Source organism: Hippopotamus amphibius, chromosome 7, assembly GCF_030028045.1.
Source record: "Hippopotamus amphibius kiboko isolate mHipAmp2 chromosome 7, mHipAmp2.hap2, whole genome shotgun sequence".
Classification (NCBI taxonomy): Eukaryota; Metazoa; Chordata; class Mammalia; order Artiodactyla; family Hippopotamidae; genus Hippopotamus; species Hippopotamus amphibius.
In genome coordinates, this window is record NC_080192.1 from 113,443,561 (window position 1) to 113,461,729 (window position 18,169).

The following is an 18,169-nucleotide window of genomic DNA, read 5'->3' on the forward strand; positions in this document are numbered from 1 at the left end:
CTTCGAATCTCCATACATTCTAGATTAAAGTCAAAACAGAATATCCTGAGACTGCCACAAAAGTACTGAAAAGCTTGCTTCCATTTCCAACATTTTATCTTTGTGAAGCAGGGCTTTCTGCAGTGATAGCAACCAAAACAAGATTACAGAGTAGACTGGACATAAGCAACACACTTCGGGTGTCACTGACTCCCATCACCTCCAGATGGGACCATCTAGTTGCAGGAAGACAAGCTCAGGGCTCCCACTGATTCGGCATTATGTTGAAGTTGTATAATTATTTCATTGTATATTACAATGTAATAATAATAGAAATAAAGTGCACAATAAATGTAATGTGCTTGAATCATCCTGAAACCACCCCCCTCCACCCCATTCCATGGAAAAACTGTCTTCAACAAAACTGGTCCCTGGTGCCAAAGAGGTTGGGGACCACTGGTGTACAATACTGAAAGTCTGGAAACAGCTCATAAGCCCACTATTCAGAAATACAGAAGTAAATCACAAAAGAAACAGTAAAAGATTTGAAAATGGTGGCTTTGAGGAGAGATTCTGAATGAGGTGGAGAGGTTTGTTATTTTACTTTATGCAACTTTTGATAATTTTTTTTAAGGCAGGTGTATTTTATTTTCATCTTATACATGAGGAAACTGAGACACGCAGAGATTAGGCAACTTGATCCACATGCACAAAGATGTTCATCATAGCATAAATTATAATTGCCAAATAAAAAAAGATGAGAGAGTCCAAATACCTAAAAGGAGGCAAACGGTGGTAAATCAACTATGGTACATTATTTGATGGAGGTACTTTAATAACAGTCTATATCAGATTAAGAAGTTTCTTTTCTAGTCCTAGGTTGCTAAAAGTAAGTTAGTTGTCCTGGGTATTGAATTTTATTGAATGCTTTTCTAATCTCCTGAGATGGCCAAATGATTTTTTTTTATCATGACAAATTAATGCAGTACTAAAATATCAAGGAAAGAAGAAAATTATGTCTTTTTTCCAGATTCTTTTCCATTATAGGTTATTATAAGATACTGAGTATAGTTCCCAGTGCTATAGAGTAGGTCCTTGTTGGCTATCTATTTTATATATAGTAGCGTGTATATGTTAATCCCAAACTCCTAATTTATACCCCCTCCATCCCCTTTGGTAACCATAAGTTTGTTTTCCTTTTTTTTTTTGAGAGATTTTTTGATGTGGACCATTTTTAAAGTCTTTATTGAATTTGTTACAATATTGTTTCTGTTTTATGTTTTGGTTTTTTTGGCTGCCAGGTGTGTGGGATCTTAGCTCCCGGACCAGGGATCAAACCTGCACCCCCTGCATTAGAAGTTGAAGTCTTAACCACTGGACTGCTTAGGGAAGTCCCCATAAGTTTGTTTTCTATGTCTGTGAGTCTATTTCTGTTTTGTAAACAAGTTCCTTTATCTTTTGATAGTCTTTAAGTTCTTAAATCACATACATATACTATGTTAATGAAAGTAAATTATGATAAAACAGACTGTAACAGAAGATCCAATCTAATAAAATTAAGGACAAAACAACAGCATAAATGAAAAAGGCTTGCAGATCCCAAGCTCAACCTTAATGAGCAGGGTTATGCGATTACTAATATTTTTCTATACAATAATAGGAACATGGCATCTGGAAAAAGAGAAGCTGGCAGATCTGCTCTTGTCGACATTAGGTAAGCAAAACTTGAGAAATTCTGTTCTACCTTGAGAATTTCACATTAGAATAATTCCAGCTGAGTTACTAGGATGACAGAGAAATAATCCATGACAGGTAGAGTCCATGACACAGAAGGTGTCTAAACCTACTACAGTAGGTAAGTAAAACCTCAAAATTTCTGTTCCATCTTGAGAAATATACATTCGAATCATGGCAGATAAGACCATCCATGACTGACTGATATAGAGTCCCTGACACAGAGGCATGGCTGAAAGAAATGTTAAAGCTGAAACAGAAAGACTAAGGGAGACAAGGTGGTTGCCACGAACAATTTGAAGGTCAATTTTAAAATATTTGAAGGTTTAACAAATAGAAGATGAATGAGACTTACTCCTATACTTTTGCAGGTCAGAATTCAGACCAAGGGGTGGAAGTTACAGTGAAACAGATTACAGTTTTCTAGTAACAAGGATTTGTAACTAGGATTTTCTAGAAACAAAAATGGAAACAGCCTGCCTTGTGAAAAAGAACACCCCCATTGTTGGAAATATTCAAACCTAGACCATACAACCACTGTTTGCAGTGGCTAGAACCCTGGCGGGATCTAATTTCTCATAAAAAAGCACCAGTACACAATCACACACAATTCTGCACACATTTCTAGGGTGTCCACGGATCCCAAGATGTAGCTCCATGGACCCCAGAGTAAGCATCTCTATTGCAGAAGAGTAGACTATCTTCAAGGTTCCTTCCATTTCTAGATGGACAATTTAAGATAAGTGAAAGTTAAACGTATTATACTCTATATGGTTCATGTTTTTACTATATGCTTGTTTCAGCTGTACAAGTTACCTATAAATAGGACCATCAAAAAAGTATCAATATTTATGGTGCCTTTGTGCAAACTGGGAAAAGATAACTCCTCTGGGTCGTCTAGTCAAAAACAGATGCCCCTTCTTCTGGGCTGCTGTGGCCCAGGTCAGGACACACTGCTTGGCAAGAAGAGGCAGGCTGGGTGTTAGTCCCTACCCACCCATGAGCAGGGCCCAACCAGATCCAATGTAACCAGCAGGCCAGAGATTGGTCATCTGGTTAAAGAGTTGAAGTACCTAAATTTTGATCAAGGTATTACAATAAATTTTACCACTGGTTGTTAAATCATCATAATACTTGGGGGAAAAAAAGTAGGAAAAAATGCATTACCCCGTTTTTACTGCCAATGAAGAAAACAGACTTTTCTCCAATTTCAACTCCATCACCTTCACTTTCATTACTTCCCCGTTTTTCCACTTCAGCTTTTGCGATTTCCCAGAGAGTTTCACTATAGGAGAGGTAGAAAAACAAAATTCAGAGAAACAAAAAGAATCCTTTCAGAAATTTCTTTCCAGCCCAGAGAAATTTTATTTCAGTCAGATTTATAAAACAAATCAACATTATTTGGGGGGGGGAGTTGCTGGTAAAACTTCAGAGATCAGTCATTCTCTTTGTACTAGATCGAAACAGAAAATGTAAACATAGTCTTTACTGTCAGGATTTGAGGCTGTCTTATTTTGGGGCTTCTGGGCAAGCTAAAAGCTGTGTTAGTGTCTCAGACACACATGAACGGAAATGTACAACTTGAAAACCACCAACATCTAGGGAAAGGGGGAATGTGTAAAGCCAGTGTACCACAAAATCGTTGCTCCCTGAAGTAGTTCTTGTTTTTGTTTTTTAAGTTATATATATTTTTTGGCTCAAGATTCCTTTTTTAAAATATAAAATATAAAGAAGGGGGAAATCACCTAAAATCACTTTTGAAAATCATCCTTTCATTTATCTCTCTCCACACACACACAATTTTACACAAATAAAATTATATCTTTTTTTTAAAGTAAAGCCTAAATGAACTGTGCAGTATTGAACTAAAAAAACATGAGTAAGATCTGATGCATTATCAACTTGAATCTACTTTCTACTTCGAGTATGCCAACTTGAGCAAATGACCTAACCTCTCTGGATCTTTCATTCCTTTATTAAGTCGACAAATATTTCTTGAGCACCTAATATATGAAAGCCTCTGTGCTAGTCCCCAGGCTCACCTCTGTTTCTTCACCTCTAAAATGCTGATAAAAAAGAATACCAACTTCATAGGATTGCCATGATCATTCAAATGTGATCATTCACTTAGGTTATGCCCTGGCCTATGTATAATCACCTAAAATTAGTGAGTGTTTATAATCATTATTATTCAAGAACCAGGAATGAAAAAGGGTTAGAAAAAGATCAAAACAGGTGTTCCTTAATGTTTGCACTAAAATACACACATTTATTTCACAGGTGAGCCTCTAAGAACTCAGTCTGGGCCTGTTTGCTCTTCAATTACACACCATTTCTTCATAATGTGATTATCTCACCTTTCCAAGTTCCCAGCAGAAAAGAGAGAAGGAGGTGTTGTAACCACTATATGGTGATGGGAAGCTTAAGGTTCAAAAACTCAACAGAGATCACACGGCCCATCCACAATGTGAGAAAAACAGATGAATCACGCTCTCTAATGGACTCCAGGTCCCCTCTCACCGGATGTCCTTATAAGTTTTGGGTCTGATCTTCAGAACAAGTAACTAAAACAGACATCATAGAATTGAAGAGCTAAAATGCATTTGATAGGTGATTAAAATCTGCTGCCGGTTTAAACGTCACCTTACATTTTTCACAGTGCCTTCTCAAGTTAGGCTCATTTATTGTTGTCGCGAACCCCTGCACCCGGAGGGGAGGTCCCTGAGGAAGTGGCTTGTGGTCTGGCTCACCGCCTGAAACCCTGTTCCTAGAACATTCCCTGGCCCTCAAGAAACTCTTACTGAAAAAATTTAAGGATCTTTCAAAATCTCTTAACTTTTCCACCCGGGGAACTTTTCTACTTGCTTTCGACAGAATCCACACTCTCGGGGATAGTCCCTACGGATCCTTGAACAACCAGACAAGAACTGCAAACAGAACAAACCCACACTTTTCTTCCGCCAACGTGTCCCGCGTGGATCTCCTCTGCGAAAATATACCCGCAGGGGCCTCTCCCTCCACACCTCTCCCACCCCTCTCCACTCCTTCCTGGCTGGGATGGGAAAGAAGGGAGTCTCTGGAGGGGAGCATAAGCCAAGCGCAAGCAGGGCTGCAGGGATACCTGGGCATCGTAGCTTGGCCGTCCCAGTTTCGTGGTCGCCGCGTATGGCCCAACCCAAAAGCCGATGGACCGCGAGCTCTGAGCTAGGCCGGGTTAGTGCAGGCTCCAGGGTTGCCATGGTAGCGACGTCACAAGTAAGGGTTGCGTGCGGAAGAAGGGCATCATGGGAAATGTAGTTTTCAGCGTTCTTTTCGAGTCAGCTTCATCCCTTAAGATGGGAGAGAGAGGCAACACGTGGTAATAAAACTGGGGCCTAAAAATTTTGGGCCGGAAATGTTCTTTTATTAAAAAAATATTCTACTGAGTACCGACTATTTATAAGCCAGAGGTCTCTCTCCCTCTCTCTCTCTTTAATTACTTTTCTCTCTCCAATAGCAATGATTTGGGAGTGGAGGAGAAAACAATCTCCTGAGCTGTTTTCTAGTGATTTACTAGAGGCAAAGAATATTTACGACTTTAGTATTTTCCAACCTTCTGCTTGTTTGGTTGTTTCAGGTTTTATGCAATAGCACATCATTTACTAAGTTAATGAAGCAAATGCATCTCCATAATACTTCATTTACTTTATCTCCAAATCAGTAACAAACATTGAGTTATTACTATATGACATACATAAGTAATTATAATAACCCAAAGGAAGCCAGTTATAAGCTAGTGCAGAGAGGTACAAATAATTTACATGAGAACAAGTGACAAATTATACCTAAAAGAGTTGGTGAAACATTCATGGGAGTGACAGTATTTGATCTGTCTTGAATGCTGACCCAGGTTCTCTAGTCCAAGATGGGCTGATTGTTTGAAGGAGAAGCTCTATCTCTACTGTTCAGCCGTTTGGCTTAGTCTCTATGGTATAATGTTCAAGAATATGGGCTTTGGAGTAAGATAGACTTAGATTTAAGTCCTGACTCAGCCACGTTAGCTAAGTTGCCACATTGCCACAATGGATAAACTACTCAATTTCTCTGAGCCTTAATTTCCGATTCTGTAAATCAGGGGAGAATGATGAGTTTTAAATGAGGTAAAGACATATAAAACATAACTTATGTATGTCTGAAACATTTAAGTGCTTAATACTTGTTATTATGGTGAGGTAAGCTGCTGATCAGCAACTTTGAAGAAAGAAACACAAGGAAATGAAGCAGATGGTTCATAGGAAATAAAAAGCATTCACTTCAGATAAAATCTTTGGGGACAAAATTCTAAAGCCTAAGTGCATTTTGGAGACATAGAAGACAACAGTTGCACATAGGAAGGGAAGTAATGGAGCGGAGTTCAATGGAAAAAGCATGGTAGCAAGGTAGGCTGACAAATCTGTCATTGAATTAGCATCTATATCCTGGGGCTATCCTGCATGTAAACTCACAAACGGGACATGTGGGACAAACTGTAATGAATCACAATGATTGGGTTCTGAAACTTTAGAATCCCTTTGCTTGTTAGTTGAGAAGCCCTATTGATATGGATAACTGAGGACAGCTAACATTTTGCCAAGTGCTTTCTGTGGACTAGGCACAGTATTTTAAAGTTATAATGGTTTGGATAACTAGGACACGTGGTTGAAGGAGGGAGCCTAGTAACAGGGAAGGTGAAGTTTATCTGCCTGGGCCCTAACCACCAGCATCCATTCAGGAGTGATTCAGTTGATTCACCTTGATCTGATTAAGCAGGTGAATTCTCTTTTCTACCCTTATGCCTCCTGAGGCTTCACACTTGGACAAAGAAAGTGACTTTCCTGGGTAGATGAAAATTGTTCTCAAGGTAAGAATATACAAAGATTTGAGCTCTTCTTCTGGATCAGCCCAAGAAGACTCACAGATTTCAATGGTGGTGATGGAGGAGGAGACAATTTTATGCTGCTTGCTGGATGAAATGAAATGAGTGCAAAAGGATAAAGGTGTGTGCAGAGCATATTTGGGGACCTGTGAATAGTTTGGGGTGGAAGCTTATAAAGTGTCTGGTGGGGCTAAGGTGGGAGAGCAAACTGGGCAGGTAGACTGAGCTACAGTGAAGGATCTTGCATTCTGGATTTTACTGTGTTGGTGATGAGAAACCACATAAGATTTCAAATAGGGGTGTGCCATGAGTAGACCTGAGTGTCAGTGAGATAATTTTTTGCAGCTGTGTGAAGGATGCTTTGGCATCCAGAAGTCCATAAGGAGGCTATTAACAACAGCCCAGAAAATGACAGAGTTTTTATATTTTCCCCTTGTTTTCAAAGTTACATAAGCTTATTGTAGAAAAAAATAGTATACAGAAAAACTAAGAGGGTATTACAAGCAAATGCCAGAAGTAACAACTATTAAACATTTTGATGTATTTCATTCCAATCTTTTTTCTCACAGCGTTGAGATTTTACTGTAAAGTTAGTTAACATTCTGATTTTAACATGTATTTTCCCATATCAATTTTTAAAACCCCATAATAAACATAGTTTTGATGGCTGCACAACCTTCCACTATATAGATTTTTAATAATTTACTTATGCATTCTCCTAATATGCTTGTTTGAGGTTAAACATCTAACGTGAGTCGGGCTAATCAGAGTCCTTCTCTGGAATTTTTCAAAGAAGAATTAGGAAAATCAAGTCATTCCCTCTCTGGAGGAAATTGGCATATTTCCTGCTAAATGAAGTACTCTAGTAGCAGTTAAAATCCCTTTCTTCCTTTAGGGAGAAGCGAATAGGGGGAAATGTGAGAGGAGATGCGGTCCCTGCATGAACCAGTTAGCAGAAAAGCTTCTCTACCTTGTTAGTCCTGCTCCTTACTTTTGCTTCCTCAGTCCCCACATTCCCAAAGCCTTTGCCCCACAGGAATCAGCCCAGAGACTCTGCACAGAAGTCCAAATTCCATGACAGCTGGAGGAGTAGGTGGATGGGTGAAAAGTGTTCTTGGCATCTCAAGAACACTTAAAGCCTTTTTCTAGAGAAATATGTTTATCCATGGTGATTAATTCTTCGGATTATACTTCAGTATGATTATGGGTTGCAAGTATTGTTTCAGGAACCTGACTATCATGTATTTTTTTCCTATGGAAAAAAGTCCAAACAACCACTAATAAACACATTTTTCAAGCAAAAACTTTATATGTTGTGACTAACTTTTCTTGTAAATTGAGAGTTAAATTCATTTCAAAGCTATGGCAGCATTTGACTTTAAGGACACACACACACACACACATATATACACAAATCTAGAGCATTTAAAATAAAATTTTAGATACAGTCCAATCAACTTACCTATAAGGAGCTTATTATGAAATCATGGGGGAACCCCATGATTTACACATATTGTATATGTGTCAATATGCATACATACATATGAAAATTACAATTTGCTTCCTTTTATATGGCTAAAACAAAGCAACACAGAAGACAAAGCATGAGTACAAGAGAAGGAGGTAATAACTACCATTTTCACTAGTAGTACACCTCAGCTTTGACAATGAAAACATTAGGTATTTCTTGAAGATTATTCAAAAGATAATGCTTGAAATGGGTTTTGTAAATCATTTATTATGATTGAAAGGGAAGAAAATGATAGGAGACAAATATTACAATTAAACGTGTAACATTATTCTCTTGTAACCAATCATAATAACATACTTTGAATTTTTTAAATGGCTATATAAAAGTAATTTCCCAGAAAATAAAATTTTCACATCATCAGTTACAGAAAATTGATTTCTTTCCATCAAAATATTTTATCTCTGCTCTATCAAAAATAAATGCCAAGTCTAGGGTACTACCGTTTAAGCTAAGCCTTCACTACTTGTTTAAATTAGAAGATTTTGGGGAGTGCTTACCAGATGGTGAACTCACTACAGCCTGAGAATAACGTCCTCACACATATGCAACAGCTCTGCCAAGCCTCTGGCTCACCAACTAATGATTATTAAATGGTTTTTCTGGGAACTCAGAAACTCTACTGTATCTGAGCCAAAAGCTAATCAGTTTATTCTCAAAAATAATTTGCTTACACAGTGAGTGGTTGTGGCTCAAAAGATTTAGGAGAAATAGTAAATGGCAATCTATTTCTATGGGTTTTTTTCTTTTACCTTTGTCATTACCATTAAAGCAAAATCTTGCTTGATCTGCGTATTTCTTGGCTCTGCCCTTTCCAAGGATGCTAACATGGAATGGAACATTTTTAAAAGGCTTAAAGTGATAACAGTACATTGCCATAGGGAGAAAGCAGCAAAAAAGAAAACATGAAGCCTCTGCCAACAAATTAATTCAGCAGCTAACTTTTTTTTTCCAATTGGTTAAAAAAATACCATACACAAAGTGATAAATATATGTCCAAAATATAAATATAAAACATTCTACACATAAATAAAATTAAGTATATTCATGATTACTATTTCAATTAAACATTTTTACAATATAATTTTCATGTCTTATCACAGTTTCATTTTTATCATGGATAATAAACACTTTATTCTGATACAAACTGGAATGTACTGACCACTTATGTAACCTAGTAAAGTAATACGTTTCTAGACTCTTTCAAGTAAAATTTACCTCTTCTGACAGAAGAACTATTTTCTCTTTTCTTTTAAAAAATATTTTTGGGAATTTATTTTCAAACTATAATTAAAAAGGACTGTTTTCAAAGATATTATTATTTAACAAAGCAAGGTCAAGATGACCCAGCACCAATGCAATGAAATGTGGGCAATATTCCAGTGAACTTGGGTTATGTTGACAGCCAAAGAATGTCAGGAATCACTGTCTCATTTTACGTTTTACACTCCAGTGAGCTGAAAAGGTGACAGGGTACACTTTCTGAAACCACATAGGAGGTTCTGGTTACCTAGCTCCTGTTTTCTCACACAATGATCATAGGGCCAGACTTACTGCACTTGCTCTAAAAATTCACCCTTCAACACCACTCTGCAGCTGTTTCTTAAATTGTGTATTCTACTTCTTTCTAAACACCATATCATTAATTAAAAACACATTTAATTACAGTACTTAATTTTTTGGCAGTGAGTATTTCCAAGTAATCAACTGGTTTGCCAATTTACAGTTTGGCAAAACTCCCTTGAATCTTCCTTTCTAAAGATTGCTAGAATATTTTTTTTTTAAAAGAGAAAAAAGCTTTGATGTGTCTCATGGCAAGGGAGAAGGCAATGGAAAAAAAATGACGAATTCTAACCCAGTTGATCTAAGAGAAAATCAGCATGTGGGAAACTCTGTGTTTAGGTTTTATTATTAGCATTCATTTGAATATTTTTAAATCAAATGAAAGAGAGTAACCCCCATTATTTTTAAAGAATGGACTACTACTGTGTGGGTGCCATGCTGCCAGGATGTAAATGATCTTATTTGGAGCTGATGCAGGCCTTGTTTAGAGGACAGGGAGTGAATGTTCAGGCCCCCGAGCTTTCAGAGTAAAGTGGGGCCTTTGGTTGGTCTGCTGCTTGACAGAAGGGGCTGACTTCCCAACACCCTGGCTTGGGGACCCTGGGTCCGAGCTGAGAGCAGTGCTGGAGCAGAGAGGTGGTGAACCGCCTTTTGCTGATAGAAGTTGTTTATGTAGCTGGCGATCAAAAGAGTGATTTCAAGAATCTAAAACAAGAAAAATGGAATTGTTATACTCCTGAGAAGTTCTCATCACTTCCAAAAGAGAGTGAAGGGTTGGCCATGGGTGGTCTCCATCTGCAAGTGCGCAGGCTATCAGAATTCCCTTTTAACTAGATCAAACAGTGAAGTACAGCTGACCCGTGAACAACACAAAGGTTAGGGGCCCCAACACTCTGAGAGGTCAAAAATCCGTGCATAACTTTACAGTGGCCCTCTGTATCCACAGTTCCTCTGTATCTGAAGTTCCATACCCATGGATTCAACCAACCGTGGATCGTGTAGTAACGTAGTATTTACTATTGAAAAAAAATCCATGTGTAAGTGGACCTGCACAGTTTAAACCTGTGTTGTTCAAGAGTCAACTATATTTACATGTTCAGCACCATCAAGGCATTGACCTATTTTTCCATTACTTAAACCAGCAGAAAGTGATACTTAAAAAAAAAAAAAGAAATTCTAGTGGCAATGTTAGAAAATATGATAGTAGTACAATTCTGTCAGTTATCGTAAAGAAATTCAGTATATTTTATCAACTGTTCAAACGAAAACACTGAGTGTGCCATGATCTTCTGCACTTACTATCTGCCTTCACTTAAGTATAGATTTAATCAAGAAACATATATGCATTTTTAAAGCTTCAAATTCTAAGAAAGTAGTCTCTTTTAGTTGACAATTTTAAGACAAAGTTTTAGAAAAGTTAATTTCTCATTCTTTTTCCTAAAATCGGAATTACATGTTTGAATGCAGCCCTTTTATGTATTGCTTTTACTTTGAGACATTAAAACTACATAGTTTGCTGAAAATAGTAAAGAAACAAGTATGTCTTAATTTTAAAACCTCATTCTTCTCATTAATGAGTCCATAAAATGAATTACTCCAAGTAAATAAGCTAATGTGTATAGTACCTGATAATAACAACTTACGCCAGGGCCACTTATTTTGAACTTTCTGTATACCAGGCACTGGGTTAAATATTGGGTTGGCCAAAAAGTTCATAAGATGGTATGGGAAAACGCCGAACAAACTTTTTGGCCAACCCAATACTTTACAATTCCTTCATTTAATTCTTATTCCAGAAAGAAAAAAAAAAGTAGCATCATACCATTTTTTTTAGATGAAGAAACCAAGGCTTAGAAAGATGAAGTGAGCCAGAATTTGGACCTATAGTTGTTTGATTATAAGTAGAGTCTGTTTTCCCATCAGGAACTTAGTCTTTGCACAATAAGTGTTTTAGTATGAAAAAAAACTAGCATAAAAAAGCTAGCATAAAGGCTTCTACTCACCTTGGGTTTTGCCATGGCAAAAAGCAATTTCTCTGTTGGTTTGTCCTTTGAATGTGCATTGTTAATGACTATCATAAAATCATCTTGATAACCTCCAAAGGTCATCAGACTCTTGTACACATAGCTGACTATTAACCTCTTCAAAGAGAAGAAAAAGTAAATGTTATACACTTTACTTTCAAAGACAGATGAGAGATGATTAATAACATATATCTCCATTAAAATGCTGATATAATCAACCAACTGCAGATGGAAAATATTTTTCAAAAATTCCATAAAGTTCCAAAAAGCAAAACTTGAATTTGCTGTGCACCAGCAATTATTTACATAGCATTTACACAGCATTTACACTGCATTTGTCCTTTAAGATTCTATCTGTCTATCTATCTATCTATCTATCTATCTATCTATCTATCTATCTATCATCTATCTATCTATCTATCATGTTTGAACCATATGAAACTGACAGTTTTTAAGGTAAAAAAAAAGGCCAAATATTGACAAATCCGTATCGTTCACCCCGATAGACAGATTGTGATGTATTTAACCATAAACAGTATCATGCATACTACTTCTTTTTAACATTCTGCTTTTTTTTAACTTAACAACATGTTATGAACATTGTTCCATGACAAGAAATATACTTGTATAACATTTTAAATGATTTTATAGACATTTATTTAGATTTGATAGACACTTACAGACATTATTTAACCAATGCCCTATTGAAGAATATTTAATTTTTTAAAATTTGTTAGTATCTTAAACAATACTCCAATGAATATTTTGGGACATAGTTTATAGTACACATGGCCTAATTATTTCTTCGGTTATCAACCTCAACAGCTGAAACTGCCATCTCAAAAAAGTAAGGCCAATTTTGAGACTGTTTAAAACTCAGAAAGGTACACCCATTCACGTTCCCAGCACTGCAGTCTTGCTAACATATCATCATTCTTTTGAGGCTTTGACAATCCGATTGGTGAAAAGTAGAATCTCACTGTTTTAAACTGAATTTAGTTGATTAATGGCGAGATTAACATTTAAAACTACATTTATTGAACATCAGTATTTCTCCTGTTGATTGCCTCGGTCCATTTGTCCACTGGTTTGTTTATCATTTCCTTAACTGTTCAATAAGACATCCACGTTCGTAAAGGATACCAATCCTTTGTCACAACATGCAGCAAACGTTTTTTCCCAGTGTGTTACTAAAACAGTTTAAAAAGTATAAGTCAGAGATGTACAGTGTAAAAGGAAAGGAATCTGCATATCTGATGATTAGCTTGCAAGACTCTGAGCAGAAAGACCATCCCAGCGCTGAACGCCTCCAGTGCTGCAGGCCAGCAGCGTCTACCTCCTGGCCTGCATGTCCATCTCTCAGGATCAAGGAACTGCTTTACTTAGCTAAAGTAACTCAATATTGGTGTACGATTTTGGTTGACTTTAAGTCACTGATTTTACAATCTATATTCAGATTATCTACTTACGAACTAAAAGGCATTCAGGAAATATAAATGCCTTCAAAAAGTTTTTCAGCAATTATAAGGAGAAACAGTTACTATAACACTAAAGGATAGTCTCATTTCCAAAAAATTCTCAGTGATCCTGACTATAGCCACGTAGGAAGTAAGAAGTAGGAAATGCCACGACACCTACCAGGTGAATTTAGCAATCCCTGCCCACCAGGTTAAAAAAAAAAAAGAACAAAATTTTTAAGAGTACTCTGATACATATAAAATAGGGCAGGAAATAAAGTAAATTTCAGATAAATAAATAGAAATCAGAGTTTGACTTTATACCTAATCATGTAGGGGACTTCCCTGGTAGTCCAGTGGTAAAGAATCTGCCTTCCAATGCAGGTTATGTGGGTTCCATCCCTGATCAGGGAACTAAGATCCCATATGCCTCGGGGCAACTAAACCTGTGTGCCTCAACTACAGTGCTTGCGCGTCTCAGCTAGAGAGCCCGTGTGCTGCAAACTACAGAGCCCACATGCTCTGGAGCCTGTGCGCCACAACTAGAGAAGAGAATACTCGCCTGCCACAACTAGAGAGAAGCCGGAGTGCAGCAACAAAGAGCCTGCACACCTCAACAAAAGATCCCAAGTGCCGCAACTAAGACCCAATGCAGAAAATAAATAAATAAATAATAAATAAATAAATATCGTGTAAAAAGCTCTAAGATACTGTATGTGTACAAGTGAACTGGCAAATGATATTATGGGAAATTACAAAAATTGTTATAGAAGCCTTAGTGAAAGTGAACTTAAAACTTTGGTAACTAAGGTTTCTACCTTAATGTTATCTTCAAGAGTTTCATTCTACACAGGAAGCAATCTTCCAAACACTATAAATGGTCATTTTACAAATACAACAATGACTGCAATTTAGTCATGGTATCTTAATATTTTTCTCATACACAATATATGAGGGTGAGTCAAAAATTATCCATATTCTGGCTGTAGAATTCATTTTAATTAACTTTTAGAAAAGACAACTACATCATTTTTTGACATAATCTCCTTGCTTTTCAATACACTTTGTCCATCTGTCAATAAGGTTTTGTATTCCCTCATTAAAAAATGTTTTAGGCTGAGCTGAGAGCCATGAACTTACCGCTGTCTTCACTTCATCAGAAATGAATCTTCATCCTGGTAGGGCTGCTTTCAGGGGACCAAACAGGTGAAAGTCTGATGGAGCAAGATCAGGACTATAGGGAGGATGATTTAACACCTCAAAACAAAGTTTTTGCAGAGTGTCGACAGTGTGGGCAGAAGTGTGTGGACATGCACTGTTATGTAAGATCACAATGCCCTTGGATAGCAGTCCTCTGCATTTAATCCAAAGTTCAGGCTTTGGCTGTTCAATAAGCATCTCACTGTAATGAGCACCGATGATTGTTGAATCTTTTTCCTGATAATGTTCCAATAGTGGCCCTTGAGAATCCCAGAAAACTGTAAGCATCAATTTTCCAGCTGATGGTTGATTTTTGAACTTTTTCTTGGTTGGTGATTGAGGATGTTTCCATTCCATACTCTGCCATTTACTCTCAGGTTTGTAGTGATGAATTCATGTCTCACCACCAGTAATAATTCTCTTTAAGAAACTTTCATCTTCCTTAGAGTATCAGTCCAAATTTTGTTTGCAGATTTCCAAACGCTTCTGTTCATGCTTTTCCGTGAGTTATTTTGGTACCCATCTCGCACAAACTTTATGAAACCTAAGTCTGTTGTGGATTACTTTGTTGAGGTGTTAAAGCATCCTCCCTATAGTCCTGATCTTGCTCCATCAGACTTTCACCTGTTTGGTCCCCTGAAAGCAGCCCTACCAGAACGAAGTTTCACTTCTGATGAAGAAGTGAAGACAGCAGTGCATTTGTGACTCTCAGCTCAGCCTAAAACATTTTTTAATGAAGGAATATGAAAACTGTTGACAGATGGACAAAGTGTATTGAAAAGCAAGGAGATTATGTCAAAAAATGATGTAGTTGTCTTTTCTAAAAGTTAATTAAAATGAGTTCTACAGCCAGAATACGGATAATTTTTGACTCTCCCTCATATAACCTGTCTAATCTTGATTTAAAAGATTAAGTTGTAATCATAGTTATATTTGTAAAATGACTATTCATTATATAGTATTAAGAAGAGTGTTTTCTTTGTATGAGAAAAATCAGATTAAGATAACATTACCTGCTAGGGACTTCCTGGGTGGCACAGTAGTTAAGAATCTGCCTGCCAATGCAGGGGACACGGATTTGATCCCTGGTCCAGGAAGATCCCACATGCTGTGGAGCAACTAAACCCGTGTGCCACAAGTACTGAGCCTGTGTTCTAGAGCCCTCGAGCCACAACTACTGAGTCTTCATGCTGCAACTACTGAAGCCCAAGTGCCTAGAGCTGGTGCTCTGCAACAAGTGAAGTCAGCACACCTGACTTCAACGAAGAGTAGCCCCAGCTCACCACAACTAGAGAAAAGCCCGTGCCCAGCAACAAAGACCCAACACAACCAATAAATAAATGAATATATTTTTTAAAAAAGATATCATCACCTTCTGTTTACAGTACACTGAGCAATGGAAATAGTTGACTCAATGCAAAACTTATGGATTTAATCTTACCATGGAGTTGTATTCTAAGATGCTTAAACCATCCTCATGTATAGCCAGCCACATGAAAGTACTTCCAATGGATGATGCAGTTATGGGCTATGAAGAGGTGAAAATACACTATATAATAAATGCTAAGCAAAATTACAGAAATATTTTTCAGTCTAAATGCAATGCAACATTTGCAACAACAATAATATCTTATTATTAAGAACCTCACTGGGGGAGTAGGCAGTGTGGTATAATGTAAAGAGCAGTGAATTAGGAGACCTGGGTTTGAGACCCAAATCTGGCATTCATTAACATGTGCATTTGGACAGGCCACTTTATCTAACCCCTAGCAGCTTTCATCTCTTCTTCTTCCGCGTTCCTGCAGCACTCTGTTCATGTCACTCTTAACCATATTCTCCACACAGTAGTTGCTTCCAGACCTACTGCAGTACTAGTTGTGAGCTCCTGGAAGTGTGAGTACAAGCTATCTGAAACCATGGGCTTACATACATGGTTTAGAGCTTAGCTCAATGTTTGTTAACCAGAATTCATAAATACTAAATAATTAAGCAAATGAGTGAACGAGTAATGGATGAATGAATAAGGAGAAGAAAGCAGAGTTTGGCTGTTGTCTTCAGTCTGATGATTAAGCCTACTGAGTTGTAAGAAATGATTTGTGGTAGGGGGGAGTGGAGCAGAGGGGAAAAGACAGAGATGCTGATGGCTTTCCTGCCCTTTCCTTAGTGTCCCTTCATGGTTTTCTTTAAATTGTTGGAAATGTCCTTATTTTCTTTTAAAAAGCCAAATATACTAAACCTGGGGTTACTGTTATCATTTTATATTTTACTGACCTGAATAGCACCGCCCCCCCCCCCCCCAATTCTTTCTTACTTTTGCAAGAAACAACTTGGCGCCAAAGAATGGCCACTTCCTGGCTACTGTCAAATAAATTCGCACACAATCAGCAGCACTGTGTCCCCGGAGGGCCATCCATCTGGTTGACAGTCGCTGGCAAAGCTGCCTAAAAAAAAGAAAACAAAAACAAGAACACAAAAGAAAAAAACATAAACAGTGTATCATCCTCCCAAGATAAAGCTCTCCTTGAGCAAATCCTAGGCACCACCTAGGGGAAACTGTGGTTTTGTGACTCCCATCTTACCACTGTCCACCCCTTGTCCTTTTTTGTACATTCCTTTCACCAAATTCTCGTGCTGTTACTGCTCTCAGCATGACCTAGGTTCCCTGCTCCTCACCCCTTCAGGTAAATTTTTAAAATCTGATAAGCTAACATCAAACCTTCGCATAAATTAGTTTAAAAGGTAATTTCTCCTGGGAATTAACTTTCATTTTTAAGAAAAGTACAAGACGTTGAGACTGAAGAATGAATCCCCAACAGTGGAATTTTAGGTGCTACCAATTCTGGCTTGGAGAGATGCTGGATGCAGGGGAAACTTCTTAAGTAAAATCACGAACGCAACCACCTATTCTACGTAAACCAAAGACTGTTCTCGAATGTTTCTATTTTGGAAAAAAACATGGTGAATTGGATTTGCCTCTATTTTTGAATCTACAGCTTTTCTTTATATGTTCTCAAAAATCAAAACTCCAGATTAGTTCAGTTTAATTAAAAATTTTATATTAAAAAATCTTGGGTAAGAAGATAGTTTATTTTTATTCCAATTTGTTTATAGTGGAATACCCTAAGAGATAAACTGTTTTTGGTAAACAATAAAATTAAACATATTATTGGCCAATTTTTTCCTTTTATTTATTAGCAAGACTAATTTGGACAAGAATGAATAAGAGCAAATGAAAAGTAACTCTTCTAAATTAAGGTAGATTTTTTTCTCATTAAAAAAAAGTTTAAATCTAGATACTAGAGTTTCTAGGCACATCTTAAATAAAAAGAACTATAACCTCTTGGTATTAAACAGTATTTAAAAAGTCTTGCGAAAATTGTTACGCAAAATTTTTTTCACCTTTAAAATTTGAATAGAAAAATATCACTGAAAAACTAGTGTGCCTCTGCCCTTTCAAGAGTTACAAACAGTTCTTTTACCTTAACTGTTCTTCAGAAGAGTCATCTCTATACCTTTTCGGATAAAATTTCTCTATGACTTGTTTTAGAGTTTGATTCGCTTTGCACTGATTAGTAACATGCCCTGCTGGAGTGGAAAAAGGTCTCTCAAAATCTCCAATCTCCACCTGAGCGGAAACCCAAAAGAGAGAAAATACAGGATATTAAAGAAGAATTTTAAGAAAGAACATTAGTTTTATTTTTTTCTAAACATTCTTTATAACATACAATATACAAATTGCTTTGTCATGATTGTGTGATTATGGAATTTATAATCATATACAAATACTATT

General features: G+C 37.1%; 2 protein-coding genes across 6 annotated transcripts in view; both read right to left on the reverse strand.

The window, feature by feature from the left end:
* Positions 1 to 4,951, reverse strand: part of DYNC2LI1 (dynein cytoplasmic 2 light intermediate chain 1) — a 60,474-nt gene extending 55,523 nt beyond the window's left edge. For all 5 annotated transcript variants that reach the window (XM_057741341.1, XM_057741342.1, XM_057741344.1 and 2 more), the window contains exons 1-2: positions 4,835 to 4,951; positions 2,881 to 2,998 (exon numbers count right to left, since the gene is read on the reverse strand). In XM_057741341.1, coding sequence (XP_057597324.1) covers positions 2,881 to 2,998; positions 4,835 to 4,842 — 126 coding nt within the window. In that variant the 5' untranslated portion in view covers positions 4,843 to 4,951. The remainder of the gene's footprint in view (positions 1 to 2,880; positions 2,999 to 4,834) is intronic.
* Positions 4,952 to 9,919: 4,968 nt separating this feature from the next.
* PLEKHH2 (pleckstrin homology, MyTH4 and FERM domain containing H2) overlaps positions 9,920 to 18,169 on the reverse strand; it is a 104,493-nt gene continuing 96,243 nt past the window's right edge. Inside the window, exons 27-31 of the mRNA XM_057743217.1 lie at positions 17,859 to 18,004; positions 16,691 to 16,820; positions 15,821 to 15,907; positions 11,702 to 11,839; positions 9,920 to 10,403 (exon numbers count right to left, since the gene is read on the reverse strand). Of these exons, the coding sequence (XP_057599200.1) occupies positions 10,221 to 10,403; positions 11,702 to 11,839; positions 15,821 to 15,907; positions 16,691 to 16,820; positions 17,859 to 18,004 (684 nt within the window). The 3' untranslated portion in view covers positions 9,920 to 10,220. The remainder of the gene's footprint in view (positions 10,404 to 11,701; positions 11,840 to 15,820; positions 15,908 to 16,690; positions 16,821 to 17,858; positions 18,005 to 18,169) is intronic.